The 24,100-nt window shown below is 41.2% G+C and overlaps 2 protein-coding genes across 3 annotated transcripts; both read right to left on the bottom strand.

Moving 5' to 3' along the window:
- Positions 1-640: 640 nt before the first annotated feature.
- stx3a (syntaxin 3a) lies at positions 641-11,758 on the bottom strand. The gene is given in 13 exon segments (XM_055909546.1): positions 641-800; positions 802-870; positions 1,990-2,100; positions 2,220-2,354; positions 2,705-2,778; positions 3,307-3,415; positions 3,574-3,644; positions 3,877-3,951; positions 4,127-4,226; positions 4,318-4,392; positions 5,048-7,080; positions 7,428-7,531; positions 8,553-11,758. Coding segments are annotated over 11 exon segments (909 nt in total). The 5' UTR covers positions 5,078-7,080; positions 7,428-7,531; positions 8,553-11,758; the 3' UTR covers positions 641-740.
- Positions 11,759-11,864: 106 nt separating this feature from the next.
- LOC129841325 (GTP-binding nuclear protein Ran-like) lies at positions 11,865-22,804 on the bottom strand. 2 transcript variants are annotated; one of them, XM_055909548.1, is made up of 7 exons: positions 22,586-22,804; positions 20,783-20,841; positions 18,950-19,034; positions 18,220-18,345; positions 17,840-18,027; positions 12,391-12,561; positions 11,865-12,185 (listed from the first exon to the last, which is right to left on the bottom strand). In XM_055909548.1, the coding sequence occupies exons 2-7, from the start codon at positions 20,807-20,809 to the stop codon at positions 12,141-12,143; spliced, it is 642 nt and encodes a 213-aa protein (XP_055765523.1). In that variant the 5' UTR covers positions 20,810-20,841; positions 22,586-22,804; the 3' UTR covers positions 11,865-12,140. The 2 variants fall into 2 exon arrangements, with proteins under 2 accessions (XP_055765523.1, XP_055765522.1); XM_055909547.1 differs by having other exon boundaries at positions 22,598-22,803.
- Positions 22,805-24,100: the final 1,296 nt, after the last annotated feature.

Genomic DNA, 24,100 nt, shown 5'->3' with positions numbered 1-24,100 from the left:
TGGGGACAGTAACGTTAGTACTCTCCCCGTTTAAAAAAAAATGTTTAGGCCACATAATATAATTTAAAAGTATGCATTAAAGCGTATGTAATAGAATAAACGTGTCAAAACGAATGTAGACATTAACAAATGCATTTCTATAGCTTCCAAAATCTTTTAACCATTGAGGAGGATTACCAAGATGGCTGCACGGTGGCTTCAATACAGGGGTTATACACATACAGTCATCCAGGGTTTATACACATCATTTGTAGAGAGAGCGCATGTGACAGTTTTATGACACAGGCATGCTCCCTGGTGGTACATGCATCGACACACATGTAGGATAAAAATGACATGAGTACAATATTAAGCAATAACTTCAACACACAATAATACAATATTAACATAAAAACGTGCCATTTTGGGATCATTATGATAACTAGCTGACAATAGGGCAGTGAATCTTCGTTTTATCATATTAATTTGTTTACCAATATCTTTAGGTTACTTGACATGATTACACAGTGTTATCATTGACCTGTCTTGGCTTAGATTATTAAGGTGCCACACTACCAAAGCTAATTGACACAAATCCCTGAAGTGGGAAAAGGAGCTGTGGGGAGAAGCATGCCTGAAAAGAGGAACGAGAGAGAGAGGGGAAAAGAGGGAGAGAGAGAGTGTGTGTGTGTGTGAGAGCGAGAGAGAGAAAGACAGAGAAAAAGACAAGAGGGAGAGAGAAGACGAAAGGGTGGAAGGCCTTAAGCCGGACTGAAGTGTATCTCCTCTGAGTAGCGCTGTATGCATCTCTTGACAGACAGAGTGACCACTGTTGATCCATCCACCCAGGTTAGACTGGGGGTAATCTGGGACACTCCTCTTCAACTTTCCCTGAGGCCAGAGTCATAAGTGATTATCACGTTAAGAGCCCAATAATACAGCCTAAGTCTACATCCAAAATGGCACCCTATTTCCTATACACTACAAGGGGAATAGGGTGCCATGTGGAACACAGGCTAAGAATAACCTGGATCTAACGTTATCTAATCTGGTCCCGTATTGATAAAGCATCTCAGAGTAGGAGTGCTGATCTAATCTTATTCATTGTGATCTAAAAGGTTCAACTGATCCCAGATCTGCACTCATACTCTGAAAGGCTTTATAAACCCAGGCCCTGATCAAACTTGGAAATCCACACGTTTGGCTTGACAGGGACAGGAATGGCGTTTGCAAGAGTACAAAGAGATCTGTGACCAGGGTAACATCCTTCTGGATCAATACATGATTTAAAAGTTTAAGTTTGGAGTTTTGAACACCTCTCAGTTTCACAACAAGTTTTCCCCGGACGGTATTTCCTATTTGATAAAGCTGTAGAGGAAGGACCCTCCGATGACACAGAGAATGACACAGCAGCACATGATCATCATCTGCTTCTAAAGGGCGGAAGATGGAAAGAAAGAGGCAAAGAAAGACAGAGGATGCGAGAGAGTAAGAAGACACAGAGGAGGAAGAGGAGGAATAAATATAAAGAAACAATGAAGGGAAGGGAGAGAAGAAAGAGAACAAACAAAAACTCAGAAAAACAAAAGGGAAGATTGACCTGACCACAGAGAGAAATCATAACTCACGATAAATATTTAGAGACTCAATGTGCCATTGCAAGTTCTGAAGTTTTTAAGAGATTCTTTGCATCAGTGAGAATGCTGAACCCCCTGTATAAGACAGTAGATTTAGTGTATGTCCCAAACAGCACCCTTTTCTCTGTATAGTGCAGTACTTTCAAGAGCAATGCACTATGAAGGTAACAGGGTGCCATTTTGGACGAAGCCAATGTATCCCTTCTCCTGTATGGACCAAGGTGATAGATAATAGGTCTAGGGACCGAACTGAAGTGGACCTATAAACAGGACGTTGCAGCCGTATAAATAGAATGACCTATTATGGCATCATTGACCTGAATGGGGACGGCCATTCTACTCATTCTAATTCTATGGTTTCAGCCCCACTCACCCTACGGGCCTCCTGCTGAAATTTGGCTGCTTTCTTGGTGTCGGCAACAGCCCGCTCTACGAAGCCCACCGATTGGTCCATGTTGCTCTCAATCTTGTCAATCATACCGCCCTTTGAAGGGAGTGGGCGGAGTGTTGGGAGAGGCACACACAAACAGCGTTCAAAAGCAGTGCACTACGTAGGGAATAGGGTGCCATTTGGGATGCACCCTAAAAGGTGTGAAGGGTTACCTGGTTCTCCACCAGCATAGCAATGTCCACGAACATGTCATGAAGCTCTTTGATGCTGCTCTCCAGCCTCACAATATCTTTATGCCGCGCCTCGATCTCATTCAACGCCTGCTTCGATATACCCGACTCCATGATCTACAAAACACATACGAGAGGATATACACAACTGTTTAACACCCACACTAGGAGAGGATATACACAACGGTCTAACACACACACTCACACGCATTCTTGCTTGTACAGACTCACTCACAAACATTCTCGCTTGTACACATACACACTCACAAGCATTCTCGCTTGAACACACACACACACACACACACACACACACACACACACACACACACACACACACACACACACACACACACACACACACACACACACACACACACACACACACACACACACACACACACACACACACACACACACATTCTCGCTTGTACACATGCACACATACGCACGAACACACACAGAATTACCCCTGCGGTGAAGACGGCTGCGTTCCCTCCTTCCAACATCTCCTCCAGCTCCTCATCGGTCGTTGTTTTTCCCGCTGTGGAGTGGAGAGTTCACAGAAAGGGGTTAATAACATGTATGAAAGGGTTAATAACATGTTTGAAAGGCTTAATAACATGTTTGAAAGGCTTAATAACAAGTTAATAACATATAACAGGCCCTTAATGCTGTCATAGACTATACTAATACACGCCATCAACAGCAGATCTGGGTTTCAAATACTTTATCTGTGTCTGTTTGAGCTTGTCTGGCTTAATAAACCAGAAAGGAAAAGTGACAACCCTGCCTAAGTCCAGGCAGATTCAAGCAAACATCCACACTAGGAGATTTTCCAAGTATTTGACCTGGTAAAGAGCATTGTATTGGTTTGAATCCGTCTGTGGTAGGTTAAAACATGCACTCCCATCTACGACTTAATGTAACTTGGGCCTTGATTTTTTTCCTGACAATTGACTTGTCCAGGAACAAAAAACCCTGGCCCTAGTTACACCAGGTATCTTGTCTCTACTACTGGTTATGACATAGTTATCACATGGTTATGAAGGTTCATAGACGTCAGACTCACTGATCTCCAGCTGCCGGGCGATGCGGCCTTTGCTCTTGTCTCTAAAATCCGTCTGAGCCTCGTTGTACTTGGTCATCACCTCCACAAACTTCTTGGCCAGGATGGCATGCTGGGAAAAGGTGGAGGTGGGTACAGAGGTTGTTATGGTAACCAGTGGGGATGGAACCCGAGTCTCCAACAGGAAAAATGACAGGGACATGATTGACATGCAAACCGATAGAGTTAAGGGTATGGTTGAGGTTAGTTAGTTAGTTTTTTAAGGGTTACCTGGGACTTCCGAATCCTCGTGTCTGCTGACGACCGTTCCTCTGTGTTTGTCTCAAGTTGCTTCTCGATACCTGCCAGGGATGGGATCATGTAACCGTTACCGTGACTACGGCCAACGACAACAGCAAAAAATGACTATGGCATTGGAGTCCATGGCATTCAAAAACCATTTATCTTGACAGGAAAACTATGTTTATACAATTTGATGACTGTTGTGCTGGTCGTCAGAAAACGGTTGGTCGTCAGAAAGACTGTGGGTAAGATATGGTGCGTCGACTATTTAAAGAGTCAAGAATTACTGACTCTTTAGTTTGTTGCGAGCAGTGCCGGCTGCTTTCTTGATGTCGTTGGTGACTGCCTCCAAATCATCTTGCGTCTCTGGTGAGCACAGAGAAAGAGGAAAAAAGAGCGGGTGTAACATAGAAGTATCAACAAGCCACAAAGATGAACAATATGGAATGGGAATAAAGTGGGTGAGACAACAAAGAGAGAGAGAGGGTGAAGGAGAGAGAGAGGGGGCAGAGAGAGAGTGGGATTGAATGATGAGGTTTACTCTGCTCTGATGTAGGGGCGGAGAGGATGGTAGAGTACAGCTTCTTTGCTTGCGCCACACTCTCATCTATCTTATCGATGCTGCTGCGAATCTCCTCAATCTGAGACCGAGACAGGCAATGATGACACACTGGTGAACACACACGCACACAAATACACACACACAAACATCAGGAGTACGGTCAGAAATACCTGGGCGAAGAAGTCATCCATAAAGGCTTGGTTCTCCACTGGAATCTCCACATCGTCCCCAGCCACATCACTTTTCTGTTGACACACACACAGACAGACAGAGTTGTTGTGGTGGTGTGTTTGTGGCGAGATAATTACACTCACAGGCTTTTTAGCGGTTCCTACATCAGTGAAACAACGTGTTTTAAAGCCACTATAAAGTTACTTTTTTTTTTTTAACCAGACACAATAAGGATTGCAGCGCACACGAGCTACAATGAATAGCCTACATCGATGAAATTGAGACCTTGGAAGAGGTGCAGGAAATGAGGAGAAAACAATCCTTTCATCTTTCCTTAATCAACCCTTCTGTTCCCATCTATGTATCCACCCCCCTCCTTTTGTAACGCACCACCAATTAACAAGTGTACAGCTTGAATATCATCACACCCCATTTAGGCCTACCTACTTCCTAGAATAAATTAATGCTCTAATGTTTATTAGCCCAATGTTCAACTAGGCTATTTCCGCTTTTCTAGGCCTGGAAATGGGATCAAACAGTTGTTTTAACGTTATGGCCAAACCGCTCATCCGGACCAACCGCATCTAGTGCGCAAAAACAAACGAGTAAATCTGATACGTCCCCCATCCCTATTATATAATTATATATGATTAGCAACGGTTATATGTTAAGCTAATAGCAAGCAAGGCTATGAAAACATGAACAAGTGTATAAAAAGACGTAGCTTACCGCCTTCAACTGTTCCAATCGGTCCTTCATCTTCAAAACTGTGTTGCCACTGTCACAATCTCTAAACTATCAAAAAGCGATATTCCAATCTACAACCACTAATTAAAAGGTTACCAAATTAGACCATTACAATTTAATAGCCTACTGATTCATCCAGTGACTTGGCCGAAAATAAATGTCAAAGTTAGTTGTAAAAAGATTTAGTAGGCCATTAGAATATGGTCATCAAATAAAAAAAGAACAATCTTTTTTTTAACAAAATGTCTGTTCAATATGGCTGTAGCAGCGTCTCCAACCTGTAGTTTTACTAAGCCTATCCTCTCAAGGAGGATTAGAGCAACAGTTGTGCAGAGGGCGATTAATCCCTCTCTCTCTCTCTCTGATCAATAGCATGCGTAAAAACGCATGCAAAGTCAATATCACGCATGATCTCTGTTTTGGGCACACTACTCAAACAGGGCACCGAATGGAAAGGTAATAGGTTAAATTCTAAATCTGTAAAGTCAACCCAGTGGGTTGTCCATCTATAAATAAGAAGAGGCTTTATTTGTGTTTTTATTTCTTGACCCCTTTGTCCCCATCTGCTCTCTAAATATAGCTAAATAAGGCCAGGTCAACAAAATAAAGTAATGCAATGATTATTGATTCATTAAAATATTTTTTGTATTCTTTTTTTATTTGCTAATCAAAAATCGCATAATGTTTCATAGTACAAACACGTGACGCAGCATTTTTATCGACGCCATTCTTCCTGAAAATACATTAGGTCACACTGTTTTCTGACAATAGGTCTAGAAAGGATCCTCAAATGCAATGTGTCTTGAAGTTTCTAACACTACCAGTTGTTTCGTTAAATCTTACTTTGGGCTCACTTGATTGCTCATCTGTCATCTACTCTAAAAGATAAACCTCTCACTCCCCTATTCCACCATCCCCTCTTCTTCTTCTCCTTCATTCATTTCCTCTCTTTCCTCAGGTTTGAAGGCACACAGAAAGTCATTGGTTTGGTTGCACTGCTTATCATTCCATTCCCCTTTCTCTGAGATGGAGAGATAAAATGAAAAAAGTTAGTTTTTATCCATTATTAATGCCTTTTAGAGAGTATTGAGCTATATAAGTAGCTACGTAGCCTTGTCCAAGCCAGAACGGCATGAGCCTATCTACTGTAGTGTGAGGCTTTTGATGAAGCGTTCAACACAAGTACACCCACTGGACACTAGTCTATCGCAGGACCTTACCCCCAATCCTTTTCTTTAATGCTGAGTGACAAGCAGAGAGGAATCTGGCCCCTTTTGGTATGACTCGACCTGGGATCAAACCCCCAACCTTCCAAGCTCAGGACAGTCACTCTAACCACATGGCCACTGAGCTATACAATATAAAACTTGTGAGATCAGTCATACTTCTAATCGTGTGTGTGTGTGTGTGTGTGTGTGTGTGTGTGTGTGTGTGTGTGTGTGTGTGTGTGTGTTTGTGTGTGTGTGTGTGTGAGAGAGAGAGAGAGAGAGAGCAGAAGGAGTTGGGGGGGCATGAACACTGTTGTCCACCTGGTTCTGAATGGTGAACAGTTGCTCCCGAGTGGCGCAGCGGTCTAATGCACTGCATCTCAGTGCTAGAGGCGTCACTACAGACCCTGGTTTTATCCCGGGCTGTATCACAACAGGCCGTGATCGGGAGTCCCATAGGGCGGCACACAATTGTCCCAGCATCGTCCAGGTTAAGGGAGGGTTTGGTCGGGGTAGGCCGTCATTGTAAAATAAGAATTTGTTCTTAACTGACATGCCTAGTTAAATGAAGGTTTAAAATAATAATACTTCAAAAAATAAATAATGGGACAGTTTCCTGGATACAGATTAAGCCTAATCCTGGATTAAAAAGCATACTCAATATAGAATCTCCATCAATAATTATTTTTAGTCCAGGTCTAGACTCAATCTGTGTACGGGAACCTGCCCCTATTCCATCTAAAATCGTCACCTGAATGGGGTCAGATACTGCAAAACCGCCGAGCCAGATGCGAGGTGGAATTTCTGCTGAACGTGTGTGTGAGAGAAAATAAATGAATTAATGAATGCATGAGAAAGCGAAAGAGAGAGAGTTGTTGTGATCATAATAGATTTAAAATTAGGGTCAGACTAATGCACAACACTGAAAACTTAAAACTTAAATTAAGACAATAGTGTAGATATCCTGAACTAGAGCCTGCTGCTTTGAGAGTTAGTTATGCTGGAAATTTGGATAATTCTGCATATCATGCAGAGATACACTACCGTATGTCTACCTTTAACGATAAGAGACCTTGGTCTCAATGTGACTCTTGCCTAAATAACTGAGAGAACATGGGTCTGTAGGCTAAAACCTTAGAGAAGTCTGAATTTACCTCAGCAGATGTAAAGTCCAATTCTTCCTCGAAGAAGTTTATACCAGGTAGAATGGCCAGAACATGAGAGAAAGACCTTGACCTTCCAGAGACCCGCTTAGGTTCTAAAAGAACAAGGGGAGAACAAGGGAGAGATTAGAAGGAGGTGTATGAGAGAGAGGCTCCGTCCATATACTCTCAGGGCTGGTTTCCCACCAACATGAAAAAATACTACACTACACACTGTAGTATCCCTCGACCATATGTAGTACTCACTATAGAATGTTGTAGTAAACTGTAGAATACTATAGTAAATACTACAGTATTATCCACAAACGCTACAGTCTGGAAAAAAACTCAATAAAAAAAAAAAAACTATAGTAAATACTACAGTATCTTATGTGCATATACCCTGCCCATTCCCCATATCGCAATCTGTTCCACCCATAAGTGGGAAACCTACATGCAAAGTATAGACCATATACTGAGTTCCTTACAGGTTATAGAAAAGACCAGAAGCGCCGGGGTCTGTTCAGACCCCAGTCCTACCTACAGGTTATGGAAAATTAGATCTTAGTATTTCTCCAGTAGGTTTCCTGAAGGAGAAAGCCTCGAATTCTATATCAAAGATAATAAAACAAATAGTACAGTAATATCCACAAAAACACTACAGTAAATACTACAGTATACTACAATCCGCAAAAACAATACATTAAATGCTATAGTATATCATTTACATTTTAGTAATTTAGCAGACGCTCTTATCCAAAACGACTTACAGGAGCATCTTGGGTTAAGTGCCTTGCTCAAGGGCACATTGACAGATTTGACTACAGTTATATTTTACGACAGTATTTATACTATAATTAACTGTAAATACTACAGTAAATAAAACAGTATACATTACTACAGTAAAGTTAGCAAAAACGATACAGTCAATACTATAGTATTTACATGTATACTATACTATATATTTTTTGATGGGGCAGACAGAACTTCCCATGGAGATTCTCATTTGAGCATGCTTTTCAGTCCAGGACTAGGCTTAATCTGGGTCAGAGTATCTGGCCCTCAAAATATATATTCTGTTGAGAGAATCTACATCAGTCACTGTGGTGTTAAAATGATGAGGGCAGGCTACTGTACCTGTAGAGTTTAGGCCATTGAGCACCATGGCAGATGGCCCGAGTAGCATCATGGGATCTTCACTTCTCTTCAGCTGTTGGGAAAAGAGCAAAGTTATTATATATATATATATATTTAAAGGAGACCGGGAGTTACGATCTGTGGGGGCACGCGACCGGCACACAATGAGAAATACATAGAACACGGAGGCAAACGAGAAAGCAAACAGAAAGAGGTGGAAAAACATTGGAAAAAGAGGTGCATTTTCTCATTACAGAATCAAACATTTGGGTTTTACCCTGGTGTGTGTAAATGTCACCGCCTTTTTCCTCTACTTGCCTCAGATGCTCTCTTTCACTCCGCTCTGCCTCCTTATATACCTATTCCATACCTCCATCCTAATCTCCCATGTATTTCCTCTTATCTGATGTCTCAACCTCTTACACATAAAAGGTTGCAAACCCTCTGGGTTTGTCTTGACAGTATGCGCAACCCCTGGGTACAGTTGCAGCCTAATATATTGTCACCCTTCACTCCAGTATTTTTTTTTTTTACTTCTACAGTTGAAAAACAATATATACAGTAATGTATGACCAAATGAAGCATTCAAAGAAAATAACACCCTCCCTACAACCAAACATGGGAGAGTTTTTTTGATAATACTGTGAGGCTGCTTTGCTGCCTCTGGTACTGGGGGCCTTGAACATGTGCAAGGCATCATGAAATCAGCAGATTATCAAGGAGTTTTGGAGTGCAGTGTTCAACCCGGATTCCAAAAACGAGGTCTCTGTCAAAGGTCGTGGGTATCCAGCAGGACAACAACCCCAAGAACACATAAAGAAGCCCCAGGAATGGTTCAAGAAGAAACACTGGCAATGAGTCCAAATCTGAGTCCCGTCGAAAACCTAAGGCGACATCTGAAAACAGCAGTTGGTCAAAGGCGACCATCAAAAATTGAAGAATTGGGAGCAATTTACAGCTGAAGAGTGGGCAAAGTTGCCAGTAGAAAAGGTACAGCAAGCTCATTGAGGGCTGCAATAAGCGGCAGTTATGCTGACCAAATGCTGTGCAACCAAGTACTAGTGCTGGGTGCTAATAATTTTGTCAATAGATTTATTTTCTGAAATTGTATTTGGTTCTGCAATGTGGAAATTCAAATAACCAGGTGTGGAGTTATTTTAAATTTATTTTAGACAATTATGAATTATTTAAGAAAAGTGCAAGGGTACCAATATATTAGGCCACTCAATGTACATCCTGTCTGCTGGTTGTTTCTCAAGAGAACAACTTGTCAAGAAAACTTTTCATGATAGAACACAACGTGGAGAAAAATACCTACAGTGCCTTCAGAAAGTATTCACATCCCTAGACTTTTTCCACATTTTGTGTTACAGCCTGAATTTAAAATGGATTACATTTAGATTGTGTCACTGGCCTACACACAACACCCGATAATGTCAACTCGGAATTATATTTTAGAAATGTTTACAAATTAATTAAAAAAATAAAAGCTGAAATGTCTCTCGTCTGTAAGTTTAACGCCATTGTTATGACAAGCCTAAATAAGTTGAGTAAAAATGTGCTTAACATATTACATTACATGGACTCACTCTGTGTGCAATAATAGTGTTTAACATGATTTTTGAATGACTACCTCATCTCTGTACCCCACACATACAATTATCTGTAAGGTCCCTCAGTAGAGCAATGAAGTTCAAACACAGATTCAACCGAAAAGACCATTGAGGTTTTCCAATGCCTCATAAAGGGCACCTTTTGGTAGATCGGTAAAAAAAAAAAAAAAAGCAGACATTGAATATATCCCTTTGAGCATGGGGAAGTTCACTGGAGGCTGCCGAGGGAAGGCTCATAATGTCTAGAATGGAGCCAAATGGAATGGCATCAAACACATGGAAACCATGTGCCTGATGCATTTGATACCATTCCACAGATTCCGCTCCAACCATTATCACAAGCCCGTCCTCCCCACTTTGGATGGTGTATCAATACACTCAGTCACTACAAAGATACAGGTATCCTTCCTAACAGTTCCCGGAGAGGAAGGAAACCACTCAGGGATTTCACCATGAGGCCGATGGTGACTTTTTAAAACAGTTAGAGTTGAATGTCTGTGATAGTAACTACAATGTTGATCTCCACAATACTAACCTAAATGACAGAGTGAAAAGGAAGAATGCACAGAATAAAAATATTCCAAAACATGCATCCTTTTGCAATGCACTAAATTAAAATTGAAAAATGTGGTAAACAAATTAACTTTATTTCCTAAATAAAGCGTTATGTTTGAGGCAAATCCAACACAACATCACTTAGTACCACTTCATATTTTCAAGCATTGTCATCGGCAAAGACTAAAGTTGTTTTTAAGGATAAAACTAAATGGAATAGACGTAAGCACAGGCAAAATCCTAGAGGAAAACCTGGTTGTCTGCTTTCCGACAGACACTGGGAGACAAATTCACCTTTCAGCAGGGCAATAACCTAAAAAACAAGGTCAAATATACACTGGTTGCTTACCAAGACGACATTGAATGTTCTTGAGCGGCCTAGTTACAGTTGACTTAAATCTATGTCAAGACCTAAAAATGTCTGTCTAGGAAAGATCAACAACCAACTTGACAGAGATTGAAGAATTTAAATAATAAATGTGCAAATATTGTATAATCCAGGTGTGCAAAGCTCTTAGAGACTTACCCAGAAAGACTCACAGCTGTAATCACTGCCAAAGGTGATTCTAACATGTATTGACTCAGGGGTGTGAATACTAAATGTTAATTTTTTTATATATATATATATATTTTTGAAATAAACTTTGTAATGACGGGGTATTTTTTTATTGAACCTTTATTTAACTAGGCAAGTCTTATTTACAATGACGGCCTACACCGGCCAAACCCTTGACGCTGGGCCAATTGTGCGCCGCCCTATGGGACTCCCAAACATTGCCGGTTGTGATACAGGGATGCGTGTAGATGGGTAACAATTTTTTGTTGTCAATTTAATCCATTTTCAATTCAGGCTGCAACACATGTGGACTAAGTCAAAGTGTACGAAAACCTTCTGAAGGCACTGTACAAATGGATTATTGTACACATGTATTGTTGTACACATGTATTAATGTATTTACTATACAACTTTATGTTGTGGAACTTGTACATTATCAATCCCAATTAACCACACCACAGCCACATCCGTAGAATAAAATGCTGTCAAACATCAACCAGGTAGACCCAGAAGCAATTGAAATGTGATTTTTGCTAAATTTCAGACACACACCGATTTTGTTCACATGAATTGACACAGCAGCTAGTCTGTATTTAAATATATATTTTTAATTTAGTGTGATTTCATATCACCCTTAGTCAGTATAGTACAGCGAGCATACAAAGTCTTTCATTTGTATGCGTGTGTGAGTAATGCCTACTTTGAGCAGTCTAAACTTCGGAAATCTTCACGCTACCAGACATACATTTTCAGTTTGAAACACAAAAACAAAACATTGGGGAAGGCTTTTACAATTAAAGGTCAAGGGTTAAGGTCAGCAATAGGGCACGCTCCCAGAACACTGGAGGCCAGCGAGGTCACAGGTTAAAGGTCGTCGTCTTCATCTGGAAGCCCAGTTTCTGCAGCAACCTGGAGGCGTAAGGAAAAATTGTGTATTCAATATTTTAAATCACCTGTAAATCACCTGTAAAACTAAATACTTGTATGCAAGTTCCTGATGTAAATAAAAACTATTAAAATAAATAACACTTCAAACACTGTAGCCTGTGTGTGTGTACGGTGTATAGCGTGTGCGACTTCTGCATGTGTGTGTGTTCTGCATGCGTGTACGCACTTTAAGGTCGTTCTCGTACTGTGCGGCCAGGGAGGCGTCCATGACAACCTCCGGGGGGGCGAGGGCTGGCATCTCCACAAACTCTAGGTTGGGGTCTCCTACCAGCTTCCTAGCCAGCCACAGGAAGGGCTTCTCAAAGTTGTAGTTACTCTTGGCTGAGATGTCGTAGTACTGATGGGGAGGTGGAGTCAGTCAATTAGGTATGGTCTTCTCTATCCAGGCTCTCTCTCGCTCTCTACTTCACACACACACACCCAACCAGTCAAAGGTTTATAAACACCTACTCATTCATGGGTTTTTATTTAATTGTTCTACAATTTAGAGTAGTGAAGACATCAAAACTATGAAATAACACATATGGAATCATGTAGTAACCCCCCCCAAATATTTGAGGTTCTTCAACATAGCCACCCTTTTCCTTGATGACAGCTTTGCACACACTTGGCATTCTCTCAACCAGCTTCATGAGGTAGTCACCTGGAAGGCTTTTCCAACAGTCTTGAAGGAGTTCCCACATATGCTGAGTACTTGTTGGCTGCTTTTCCTTCACTCTGCAGTCCAACTCATACCAAACCATCTCAATTGGGTTGAGGTCGGGTGATTGTGATTCGCTTTGCTTATTTGAGCTGTTCTTTCCATAATATGGACTTGGTATTTTACCAAATAGGGCTATCTTCCACATACCACACCTAGCTTGTCACAACACAAGTGATCGGCTCAAACGCATTAAGAAAAAATAATTCCACAAATTAACTTTTAACAAGGCACACCTGTTAATTGAAATGCATTCCAGGTGGCTACCTCATGAAGCTGGTTGAGAGAATGCCAAGAGTGTGCAAAGTTGTCATCAAGACAAAGAGTGTCTATTTTGAAGAATCTCAAATCAAATATTTTTTGGGGTTACTACATGATTCCATGTGTTATTTCATAGTTGTGATGTCTGACCTATTATTCTCCAATGTAGATCATAGTAAAAATAAAGAAACACCCTTGAATGAGATGGTGTCCAAACTATCTAATCAAATCTATTTTAGCTCTCCCACCTAAAAAAAGGAACCAAGGAAGGGAGAAACACTGCAGACACAGCACTCCAGCTGAGGCATACAGTTGAAGTCGGAAGTTTACATACATCTTAGCCAAATACATTTAAACTCAGTTTCACAATTCCTGACATTTAATCCTAGTAAAAATGCCCTGTCTTAGGTCAGTTAGGATTACCACTGTCATGACTTTGGGTTGGGGGTAGGTTTATGACAGTCATAAATACCTCTTTCCCCCTTTTTCTCTCTCCCTACTATAACTGATGTGACATAAGGAAACCCATGGGTTAACATAGGGGTTCTGATAACATCAGAAGTTGGGGGAAAAGAACTATATTCTGGTGATCCGACCAACTGAACATATGCGGTGGTACTTAAGGTATATTGTGTCAGGTCGGTTGCCCTCTGACACATTCTCATCAAGGATTGAATGACAAACTCTACTGTGGAAAGTCTAAATGTCAGAGATATCGGATTCACATGGAATTGTTGTTTAATTCAAATGTTTGAATATGACATTATTTGTGAAGAGATTAAATGTAATTTTAGCTTCCAAATGAGAGATCTGTGCTTTCATAAGTTTTCCTCTGCTCACAGTGGTCCGCCCCTGTGAAGAGGCATGGGTTATAAACCTTTCAGACACACCCCTCTCCCTCCACTATAAAAGCCATTTTCCCAGAAAATAACTTTCTGTTCCGGGTACGCGAGGATGACGATCCAGTGTCAGAATGGTTCAGATAATCACTATAGATGAAGCCAACATCAGCATGGACTTTGATTGTGAATGGTATGAACTTGGAACTCGTATTCACTACAGAAGTGATATCTCCTAGCCCTTGAGTTAGCAACAGCTAAACGCAGGTTCGGAAGGACAGTCCAAGTATCCCGTCTAATACACACAACGTATCCCGTGACCACCAGAGACATTCTTCAAAGGACAGAGGACTCGGGTTGGCGACACGGGCCATCTACCACCAACCTACTGAAGCGCAGCTCAGAGTAAATATGTATTGCATTTTCATCTTCAAATGGGCGGTAATTTAGAATGCATAAGATACTGTATTTACAATAGTACAGCTCGCCTATGTTCAAGCCTCCCGCTCTTTCACTAGGACTCAGCCCTTTCCTTTGTGTAACGAGCTTTCATATCTATTCCGCCCGCTAGGGACGTTTTTCTGTATGACGTAATTTGTGATCAAGTTATGATTTAATTGTGTATGTGTGTTTCTGTGTGATTAGTTAGGTATTTAGTAAATAAATAATTAAACCCAATTTTGCATTGCTGATTCAACTTGTTAGCCAGGATTCTTGCAGATAATCAAGGACTTACAACTTTCAGATGAGACTGAATAAAATGGCGATTAATGTGACTGCTATTTAGTAAAATATTACTAAATCTTTAAGAGTTTATTCGAAAGATAACAGCTCTATAAATATTATTTCGTGGTGTCCCTCTCTAGTTAATTCATATTTACATGATTAGTTCAATCAGGTAATATTAATTACGGAGAAATTATTTTATAGAATAGCATGTCATAGCAATTAATCTGGCATTGTCAAAGACACGACACCACTTTATTTTAAGAATGTGAAATGTCAGAATAATAGGATAGAGAATGATTTATTTCAGCTTTTATTTCTTACATCACATTCCCAGTGGGTCAGAAGTTTACATACACTCAATTAGTATTTGGTAGCATTTTTATTTTATTTTTTATTTATTTCACCTTTATTTAACCAGGTAGGCTAGTTGAGAACAAGTTCTCATTTGCAACTGCGACCTGGCCAAGATAAAGCATAGCAGTGTGAACAGACTTCAACACAGAGTTACACATGGAGTAAACAATAAATAAGTCAATAACATGGTAGAAAAAAAGAGAATCTATATACAATGTGTGCAAAAGGCATGAGGAGGTAAGCAATAAATCAAATAATTACAATTTAGCAGATTAACACTGGAGTGATAAATCAGCAGATGATCATGTGCAAGTAGAGATACTGGTGTGCAAAAGAGCAGAAAAGTAAATAAATAAAAGCAGTATGGGGGTGAGGTAGGTAAATTGGGTGGGCTATATACCGATGGGCTATGTACAGCTGCAGCGATCGGTTAGCTGCTCGGATAGCAGATTTTTAAAGTTGTTGAGGGAGATAAAAGTCTCCAACTTCAGAGATTTTTGCAATTCGTTCCAGTCGCAGGCAGCAGAGAACTGGAAGGAAAGGCGTCCAAATGAGGTTTTGGCTTTAGGGATGATCAGTGAGATACACCTGCTGGAGCGCGTGCTACGGGTGGGTGTAGCCATCGTGACCAGTGAACTGAGATAAGGCGGCACTTTACCTAGCATAGCCTTGTAGATGACCTGGAGCCAGTGGGTCTGACGACGAACATGTAGCGAGGGCCAGCCGACTAGGGCATACAGGTCGCAGTGGTGGGTCGTATAAGGTGCTTTAGTAACAAAACGGATGGCACTGTGATAAACTGCATCCAGTTTGCTGAGTAGAGTATTGGAAGCTATTTTGTAGATGACATCGCCGAAGTCGAGGATCGGTAGGATAGTCAGTTTTACTAGGGTAAGTTTGGCGGCGTGAGTGAAGGAGGCTTTGTTGCGGAAAGCCGATTCTAGATTTGATTTTGGATTGGAGATGTTTGATATGAGTCTGGAAGGAGAGTTTGCAGTCTAGCCAGACACCAAGGTACTTATAGATGTCCACATATTCTAGGTCGGAACCGTCCAGGGTGGTGATGCTAGTCGGGCGTGCGGGTGCAGGCAGCGAACGGTTGAAAAGCATGCATTTGGTTTTACTAGCGTTTAAGAGCAGTTGGAGGCCACGGAAGGAGTGTTGTATGGCATTGAAGCACGTTTGGAGGTTAGATAGCACAGTGTCCAAGGAAGGGCCGGAAGTATACAGAATGGTGTCGTCTGCGTAGAGGTGGATCAGGGAATCGCCCGCAGCAAGAGCATTGCCTTTAAAATGGTTTAACTTGGGTCAAACATTTTGGGTAGCCTTCCACAATAAGTTGGGTGAATTCTGACCCATTCCTCCTGACAGAGCTGGTGTAACTGAGTCAGGTTTGTAGGCCTCCTTGCTTGCACACGTTTTTTTTCAGTTCTGTCCACACATTTTCTATGGGATTGACGTCAGGGCTTTGTGATGGCCACTCCAATACCTTGACTTTTGTCCTTAAGCCATTTTGCCACAACTTTGGAAGTATGCTTGGGGTCATTGTCCATTTGGAAGACCCATTTGCAACCAAGCTTTAACTTCCTGACTGATGCCTTGAGATGTTGCTTTAATATATCCACAATTTTCCTGCCTCATGATCCCATCTATTTTGTTAAGTGCACCACTCCCTTCTGCAGCAAAGCACCCCCACAACATGATGCTGCCACCCCTGTGCTTCACGGTTGGGATGGTGTTCGTCGGCTTGCAAACCTCCCCCTTTTTCCTCCAAACATAACGATGGTCATTATGGCCAAACAGTTCTGCTTTTGTTTCATCAGACCCGAGGACATTTCTCCAAAAAGTACGGTCTTTGTTCCCATGTGCAGTTGCAAACTGTAGTCTGGCTTTTTTAATGGCGGTTTTGGAGCAGTGGCTTCTTCTTTGCTGAGCAGCCTTTCAGGTTATGTCGATATAGGCCTCGTTTTTACTGTGGATATAGATACTTTTGTACCTGTTTCCTCCAGCATCTTCACAAGGTCCTTTGCTGTTGTTTTGGGATTCATTTGCACTTTTCGTACCAAAGTACGTTAATCTCTAGGAGACAGAACGCGTCTCCTTCCTGAGCAGTATGATGGCTGCGTGGTGTTTATACTTGCGTACAATTGTTTGTACAGATGAACGTGCTACCTTCAGGCGTTTGGAAATTGCTCCCAAGGATGAACCAGATTTGTGGAGGTCTACAATTTTTTTCCTGAGGTCTTGGCTGATTTATTTTGATTTTCCCATGACGTCATGCAAAGAGGCACTGAGTTTGAAGGTAGGCCTTGAAATACATCCACAGGTAAACCTCCAATTGACTCAAATTATGTCAATTAGCCTATCAGAAGCTTCTAAAGCCATGACATAATTTTCTGGAATTTTCCACACTGTTTAAAGGCACAGTCAACTTAGTGTATGTAAACTTCTGATGCACTGGAATTCTGATACAGTGAAATAATCTGTCTGTAAACAATTGTTGGAAAAAATTACTTGTGTCATGCACAAAGTAGATGTCCTAACCGACTTGCCAAAACTATAGTTTGTGAACAAGAAATTTTTGGTTGAAAAACGAGTTTTAATGACTCCTACCTAAGTGTATGTAAACTTCCGACTTCAACTGTATATACTTGTAGAGACAGTGTTTTTTTTACCTGTCAACTAACACACCTATCTTAACATGTGCGTCGGGCTGGCGTTGCCGCAGTTACCTGAAGGTTCTTCTTGCGGTGGAACACGATGCTCTTGGCTTTGACCTTCCTGTCCTTGATGTCCACCTTGTTTCCGCACAGGACTATGGGTATGTTCTCGCAGACGCGCACCAGGTCGCGGTGCCAGTTGGGCACGTTCTTGTAGGTGACGCGAGATGTGACGTCGAACATGATGATCGCACACTGGGCTGGAGAGAGATAGGGGAGAGAAGAGTGATCGAGTGTATCAGATAATTGTTAAGTGTTTGGTGCCCGTACCCATCGGAGTCATTTTGCACTAGAGGGTAAGATTGTGTAGAGATCTGAGGACAGGATGTGACCTACTCTGTATGTACTACAATACAATACACAGACATGTGACCCACACAAATGTTACGTACCCTGTATGTAGTAGCCATCTCTGAGCCCCCCAAACTTCTCCTGTCCGGCTGTGTCCCAGACGTTGTACTTGATGGTCCCTCGAGTGGTGTGGAAGACCAAGGGGTGCACCTCTACTCCCAGAGTCGCTACAGGGGGAAGAGGAGGGGGAGCGAAGGGCAGGTCAGCCATGGTTCAGGGATCTAGAACAGTTTAAACTCTTGTATGGATTGCATTTATTTTATTTTAATCACGCTACCCACCTAGCTAAAGTTAGCCACAATAAATTGTAACTCGTAACATATACGTATTGCAAATTACATATACGAATTTAATTCGTAACATATCATACGAAATGGATGACGGACATCCACAAATAAATTTCCTTCCCTTATGAAACGTAACATAGCCTACCAAAGGGAAAGAGACAAATGTGCATTTACTATGTTACGTCTACCCCAGAGTCCAGGTTAGAAAAACAATGATGAAGAATCGTATCCAAGACAGTCAAAAACTGCTTTTCCACGTTGGCTAGCTAAACTCATGCGCAGAAACATGTTATTGTGTCTTTTTTTGTCTACAATTATAAAGTTCGCCTGCTAACTAAATTTCCCTCAGGAGAGAATTAAGTCTGATTATTGATTGAAGGTATGGTGGAAGCAGAAGGAGCAGAAGACGAAGATGAAAAAAAAGAGGTATGTAAAGCTGAGAGAGAGAAGGGGGACAGAGGACTGTCTGGACTAAGAAACTCACCAACGTATTTCTTTTCAAACTCCCCCGTTAAATGCCTCTTCACGAAGGTGGTTTTTCCTGTGCCTCCATCTCCGCACAACACTAGCTGAAACACGGACGGTAGTTAAAAGAACACATTGGTCAAAAGGAATAGCAACTAAACACCAATGTAGTACTGGTTAGTGCTAGACGAAGGAACAATTCCAACCCAAAGTGTGTATCCCAAATGACACCTATATACAGTGGCAAGAAAAAGTATGTGAACCCTTTGGAATGACCTGGATTTCTGAATAAATTGGTCATACAATTTGATCTGATCTCATCTAAGTCACAAGAATAGACAAACACATTTCTGCTTAACTAATAACACAAACAATTATACGTTTTCATGTCTTTATTGAACACACCGTGTAAACATTCATCGTGCAGGGTGGGAAAAGTATGTGAACCCTTGGATTTAATAACTGGTTGACCATCCTTTGGCAGCAATAACCTCAACCAAACGTTTTCTGTAGTTGCGTATCAGACCTGCACAAAGGTCAGGAGGAATTTTTGACCATTCCTCTTTACAAAACTGTTTCAGTACAGCAATATTCTTGGGATGTCTGGTGTGAACCACTCGAGGTCATGCCACAGCATCTCAATCGGGTTGAGGTCAGGACTATGACTGGGCCACTCCAGAAGGCGTATTTTCTTCTGTTGATTTATTTCTGTGTTTTGGGTCGTTGTCCTGTTGCATCACCCAACTTCTATTGCGTTTCAATTGGCAGACAGAGCCTTACATTCTCCTACAAAATGTCTTGATAAACATGGGAATTCCTTTTTCCATCGATGATAGCAAGCTGTCCAGGCCCTGAGGCAGCAAAGCAGCCCCAAACCATGATGCTCCCTCCACCATATTTTACAGTTGGGATGAGGTTTTGATGTTGGTGTGCAGTGCCTTTTTTTCTCCAGACATAGTGTTGTGTGCTCCTTCCTTCCAAACAACTCAACTTTAGTTTCATCTGTCCACAGAATATTTTGCCAGTAGCGCTGTCGAACATCCAGGTGCTCTTTCGCAAACTTCAGACTTGCAGCAATGTTTTTTTTGGACAGCAGTGGCTTCTTCCGTGGTGTCCTCCCATGAAAACCATTCTTGTGTAGTGTTTTAAGTATCGTAGACTCATCAACACAGATGTTAGCATGTTCCAGAGATTTCTGTAAGTCTTTAGCTGACACTCTAGGATTCGTCTTAACCTCATTGAGCATTCTGCGCTGTTCTCTTGCAGTCATCTTTGCAGGATGGCCACTCCTAGGGAGAGTAGCAACAGTGCTGAACTTTCTCCATTTATAGACAATTTGTCCTACCGTGAACTGATGAATATCAAGGCTTTTAGAGATACTTTTGTAACCCTTTCCAGTTTTATCCAAGTCATCAATTCTTAATCTTAGGTCTTCTGAGATCTCTTTTGTTCGAGGCCTAGTTCACATCAGGCAATGTCTCATTGATTGGACTACAGTTAAGCTGACTCCAATTATCTTTTGGAGAAGTCATTGACCTAGGGGTTCACATACTTTTCCCAACCTACACTGTGAATGTTTAAATTATGTATTCAATATAGACAAGAAAAATACAATAACTTGTGTGTTATTAGTTTAAGCACACTGTGTTTGTCTATTGTTGTGACAGAGGAAGATTAGATAAAAATGTTTACCAATTTATGTAGAAATCCAGGTAATTCCAAAGGGTTCACATACTTTTTTCTTGCAACTGTAGGTCTAGTACACTACTTTGACCAGAGCCCTATGGGCCATGGTCAAAAGTTGTGCACTATATAGGGAGTAGGGTGCCATTAGACACAGTCAAAGACTCACCTTAAATTGTACATCTGGTTCTGCCATAGCAGTATGTTCTCTGTGTTGGTGATTGTATGCTGAAATAACAAGAGGAGAAGAACAAGTTAATAATGGGCAGTGTTTGTCCCAAACGGCACCCGTTTCACTTTATAGTGCACTACTTTTGACTAGAGACCATAGGGTCACAAGGGGTGCTGCTGGTGCCACAAGGGGTGCTGCTGGTGTGATGTGGCTTCACAACAATACCTGCCAAAAGTGACTACAGACACCATGTCCTATTAGTGTTAACTACTTGAGTAAATCCCATATTATTTAGTTATTGATGCTTGGTTGACATGACTGTCTTCGCACTAGGAAAGCAATATGAATGCGTTTTGTTTTGGACATGGTGGAGAGACGCTGAAAAACCAGCCTGGTCTCAGACTAGGCGTAACACAGTAAAAATAAATCCTGGAGAGTCAAATCAGTGTGATATGTTACGTTTGGCATGGTTAATAAGACAAAGTTACTTGAGGCAAACACGAAAGGAGGTTGGTTGGTCGGTGTGGATGGGTAGGTGCATAACGCAAACGTCTAGCAACCCAAAAGTTGAGCGTTCAAATCTCATTGTGGACAAATTTAGCATTTTAGGAAACACTTTGCAACTACTTAGGCTGTTAGCTATAAACCTTCCCCTAAACCTAACTCAACCCTAACCATAAACCCCTAACTAATATTAGCCATCTCACTAACATTAGCCACCTAGATAAAGTTAGCCACAATACATTGTAATTCGTAACATATACGTATTGCAAATTACAAATACGAGTTGTAATTCGTAACATATAATGCGAAATGGATGACGGACATCCACAAATTAATTTCCTTCCCTTACGAAATGTAACATATTCTACCAAAGGGAAGGAGACAAATGTACATTTACTATGTTACGTCTACACCAGTGTCCAGGTTGAAAAACAATGACGAAGCCTAGTATCCAAGACAGTCAGAAACTGCTTTTCCAATAGAAATCCCAGATGACGCTTTTAGGCGATGTCATGGCGACGTTGGCTAGCCAAACTCACGTGCAGAAAGACGTCATCGTGTCTTTTTGTCAACAATTATAGTTTGCATAGAAAATATACTTTACAAAAATATAAACGCAACATGTAAAAATGTTAACGATTTTACTGAGTTACAGTTCATAAGTAAATCAGTCAATGTTTATAACACCTTGACCCCCCCCCAATTCAGAAATGTAGATTAAAGAAAAATACACACGTCATACGAATACAAATGTTGTCGATATTTAGAAAATATCCATTATATCTACTGTTTTCATTACATGTTGCAATTACTTTATTTGGAACATTGCGTTTGTCGAATGAACCTGGGCCAATGGAAATCTGCCTAATGGAAGTGGTCCAACTGTACACACCGTATTGCTGCAGTTATAACGTGCTATAGTTTCAGCACATATGTAATGCAATTGGAAGTCCAGTCAACCCCCATATTTAGCGAATTACAGCACTTTTTCATGAGGCTTCGCGTTACACATGGTCCAGTACCTAATCATTTATTTTTACGAAAATGTACCAAAACAAAAGTGTTGCAAGTTGATATGCTAGGTATCTCTAGCTCGCGCCACTGGGAACCAATGTCTTCTGACTATGCTAACAAACTATCAAACGTTAGCTAGCTAACATTAGATAGTTAAACTTTGTTTAGGACGAGGCATGTGTCAACACAATACAACAACTCTAATCCTGTATTCAGATATTTTAATTGATGTCTGTGTTTTGACATGGCAGAGTAAATGGATCATATTTTCTAAACTCTTACGTCCACACTTACCCCCACGGTGTCGGATGGAATAGCTAGCTAAAGGTGCTATGGGCCTTCAAGCACCTTCGATGAATTTGGCTAATGTATGTGACGTTTTTTTGTTGCCTGTATCACGTGGTCTCTGACATGGTTGCGAGAGAAGGTTGTTGAGATGTTTTATCAAAGACAGTACAATATGAATATAGGAACTGCTTCTCCAATAGACGGGTTGGTTGTTTAGCAACAAAAGTGACAGGTGCACAACTATGGGGCAAACAAGACGGGGTTGGCTTAGATTGATGACAACATGTAAACTACACCGAGTGAGTGTACAAAACAAAACATCCGGAACACCTCTTTGGATTACAGACTACCCAGGTGAAAGCTATTATCCCTTATTGATGACACCTGTTAAATCCACTTCAATCAGTGTAGATGAAAGGAAGGAGGCAGGTTAAATAAGAATTTTTTAAGCCTTGTAACATGGATTGTGTATGTGTGCTATTCAGAGGGTGAATGTGCAATAGAAAATATTTAAGTGTCTTTGAACAGGGTATGGTAGTAGGTGCCAGGTACACTGGTTTAAGTGCATCAAGAACTGCGACGCTGCTGGGTTTTCACACTCAGTTTCCTGTGTGTATGTAGAATGGTCCACGACCCGAAGGACATCCAGCCAATTTGACACAATTTTGGTAATTATTGGAGTCAACATCAGCCAACATCTCTGTGGAAAGCTTTTGGCACCTTGTAGAGTCCATGCCCAATGAATTGAGGCTGTTCTGAGGGCAAAGGGGGGTCAAACTTTTAAGGAAGGTGTTCCTAATGTTTGGTACACTGTATTCAATGAGCACTTATCTCTCAAATATATAATTATTTTCAGAAAAAAAGCATTTTTTATTTAACCAGGTAGGCCAGTTTAGAACAAGCTCTCATTTACAACTGCGAACTGGCCAAGATAAAGCAAAGCCGTGCGACAAAAACAACAGAGCATTACACATGGGATAAACAAAGGTACAGTCAAGTAGAGATACTGGGGTGAAAAAGCACAAAAAAATAAATAACAGTATGGGGATGAGGTAGTTGGGTGTGCTATTTACAGATACAGTGATCGGTAAGCTGCTCTGACAGCTGATGCTTAAAGTTAGTGAGGGAGATATGTCTCTAGCTTTGCAATTCATTCCAGTCATTGGCAGCAGAGAACTGGAAGGAAAGGTGGCCAAAGGAGGTGTTGGCTTTGGGGATGACCAGTGAGATATACCTGCTGGAGTGCGTGCTACGGGTGGGTGTTGCTATGGTGACCAGTGAGCTGAGATGAGGTGGGGCTTTACCTAGAAAATACTTATAGATGACCTGGAACCAGTGGGTTTGGAGACGAATATGTAGTGAGGGCCAGCCAAAGAGAGCATACAGGTCGCAGTGGTGGGTGGTATATGAGGCTTTGGTGACAAAACGGATGGCACTGTGATAGACTACATCCAATTTGCTGAGGAGAGTGTTGGAGGCTATTTTGTAAATGACATTGAAATAGGAAGT

This window comes from Salvelinus fontinalis, chromosome 42, assembly GCF_029448725.1.
Source record: "Salvelinus fontinalis isolate EN_2023a chromosome 42, ASM2944872v1, whole genome shotgun sequence".
NCBI lineage: Eukaryota > Metazoa > Chordata > Actinopteri > Salmoniformes > Salmonidae > Salvelinus > Salvelinus fontinalis.
The sequence above is the reverse complement of the archived record's forward strand: the minus strand, read 5'-3'. Positions and strand labels throughout refer to the sequence as shown.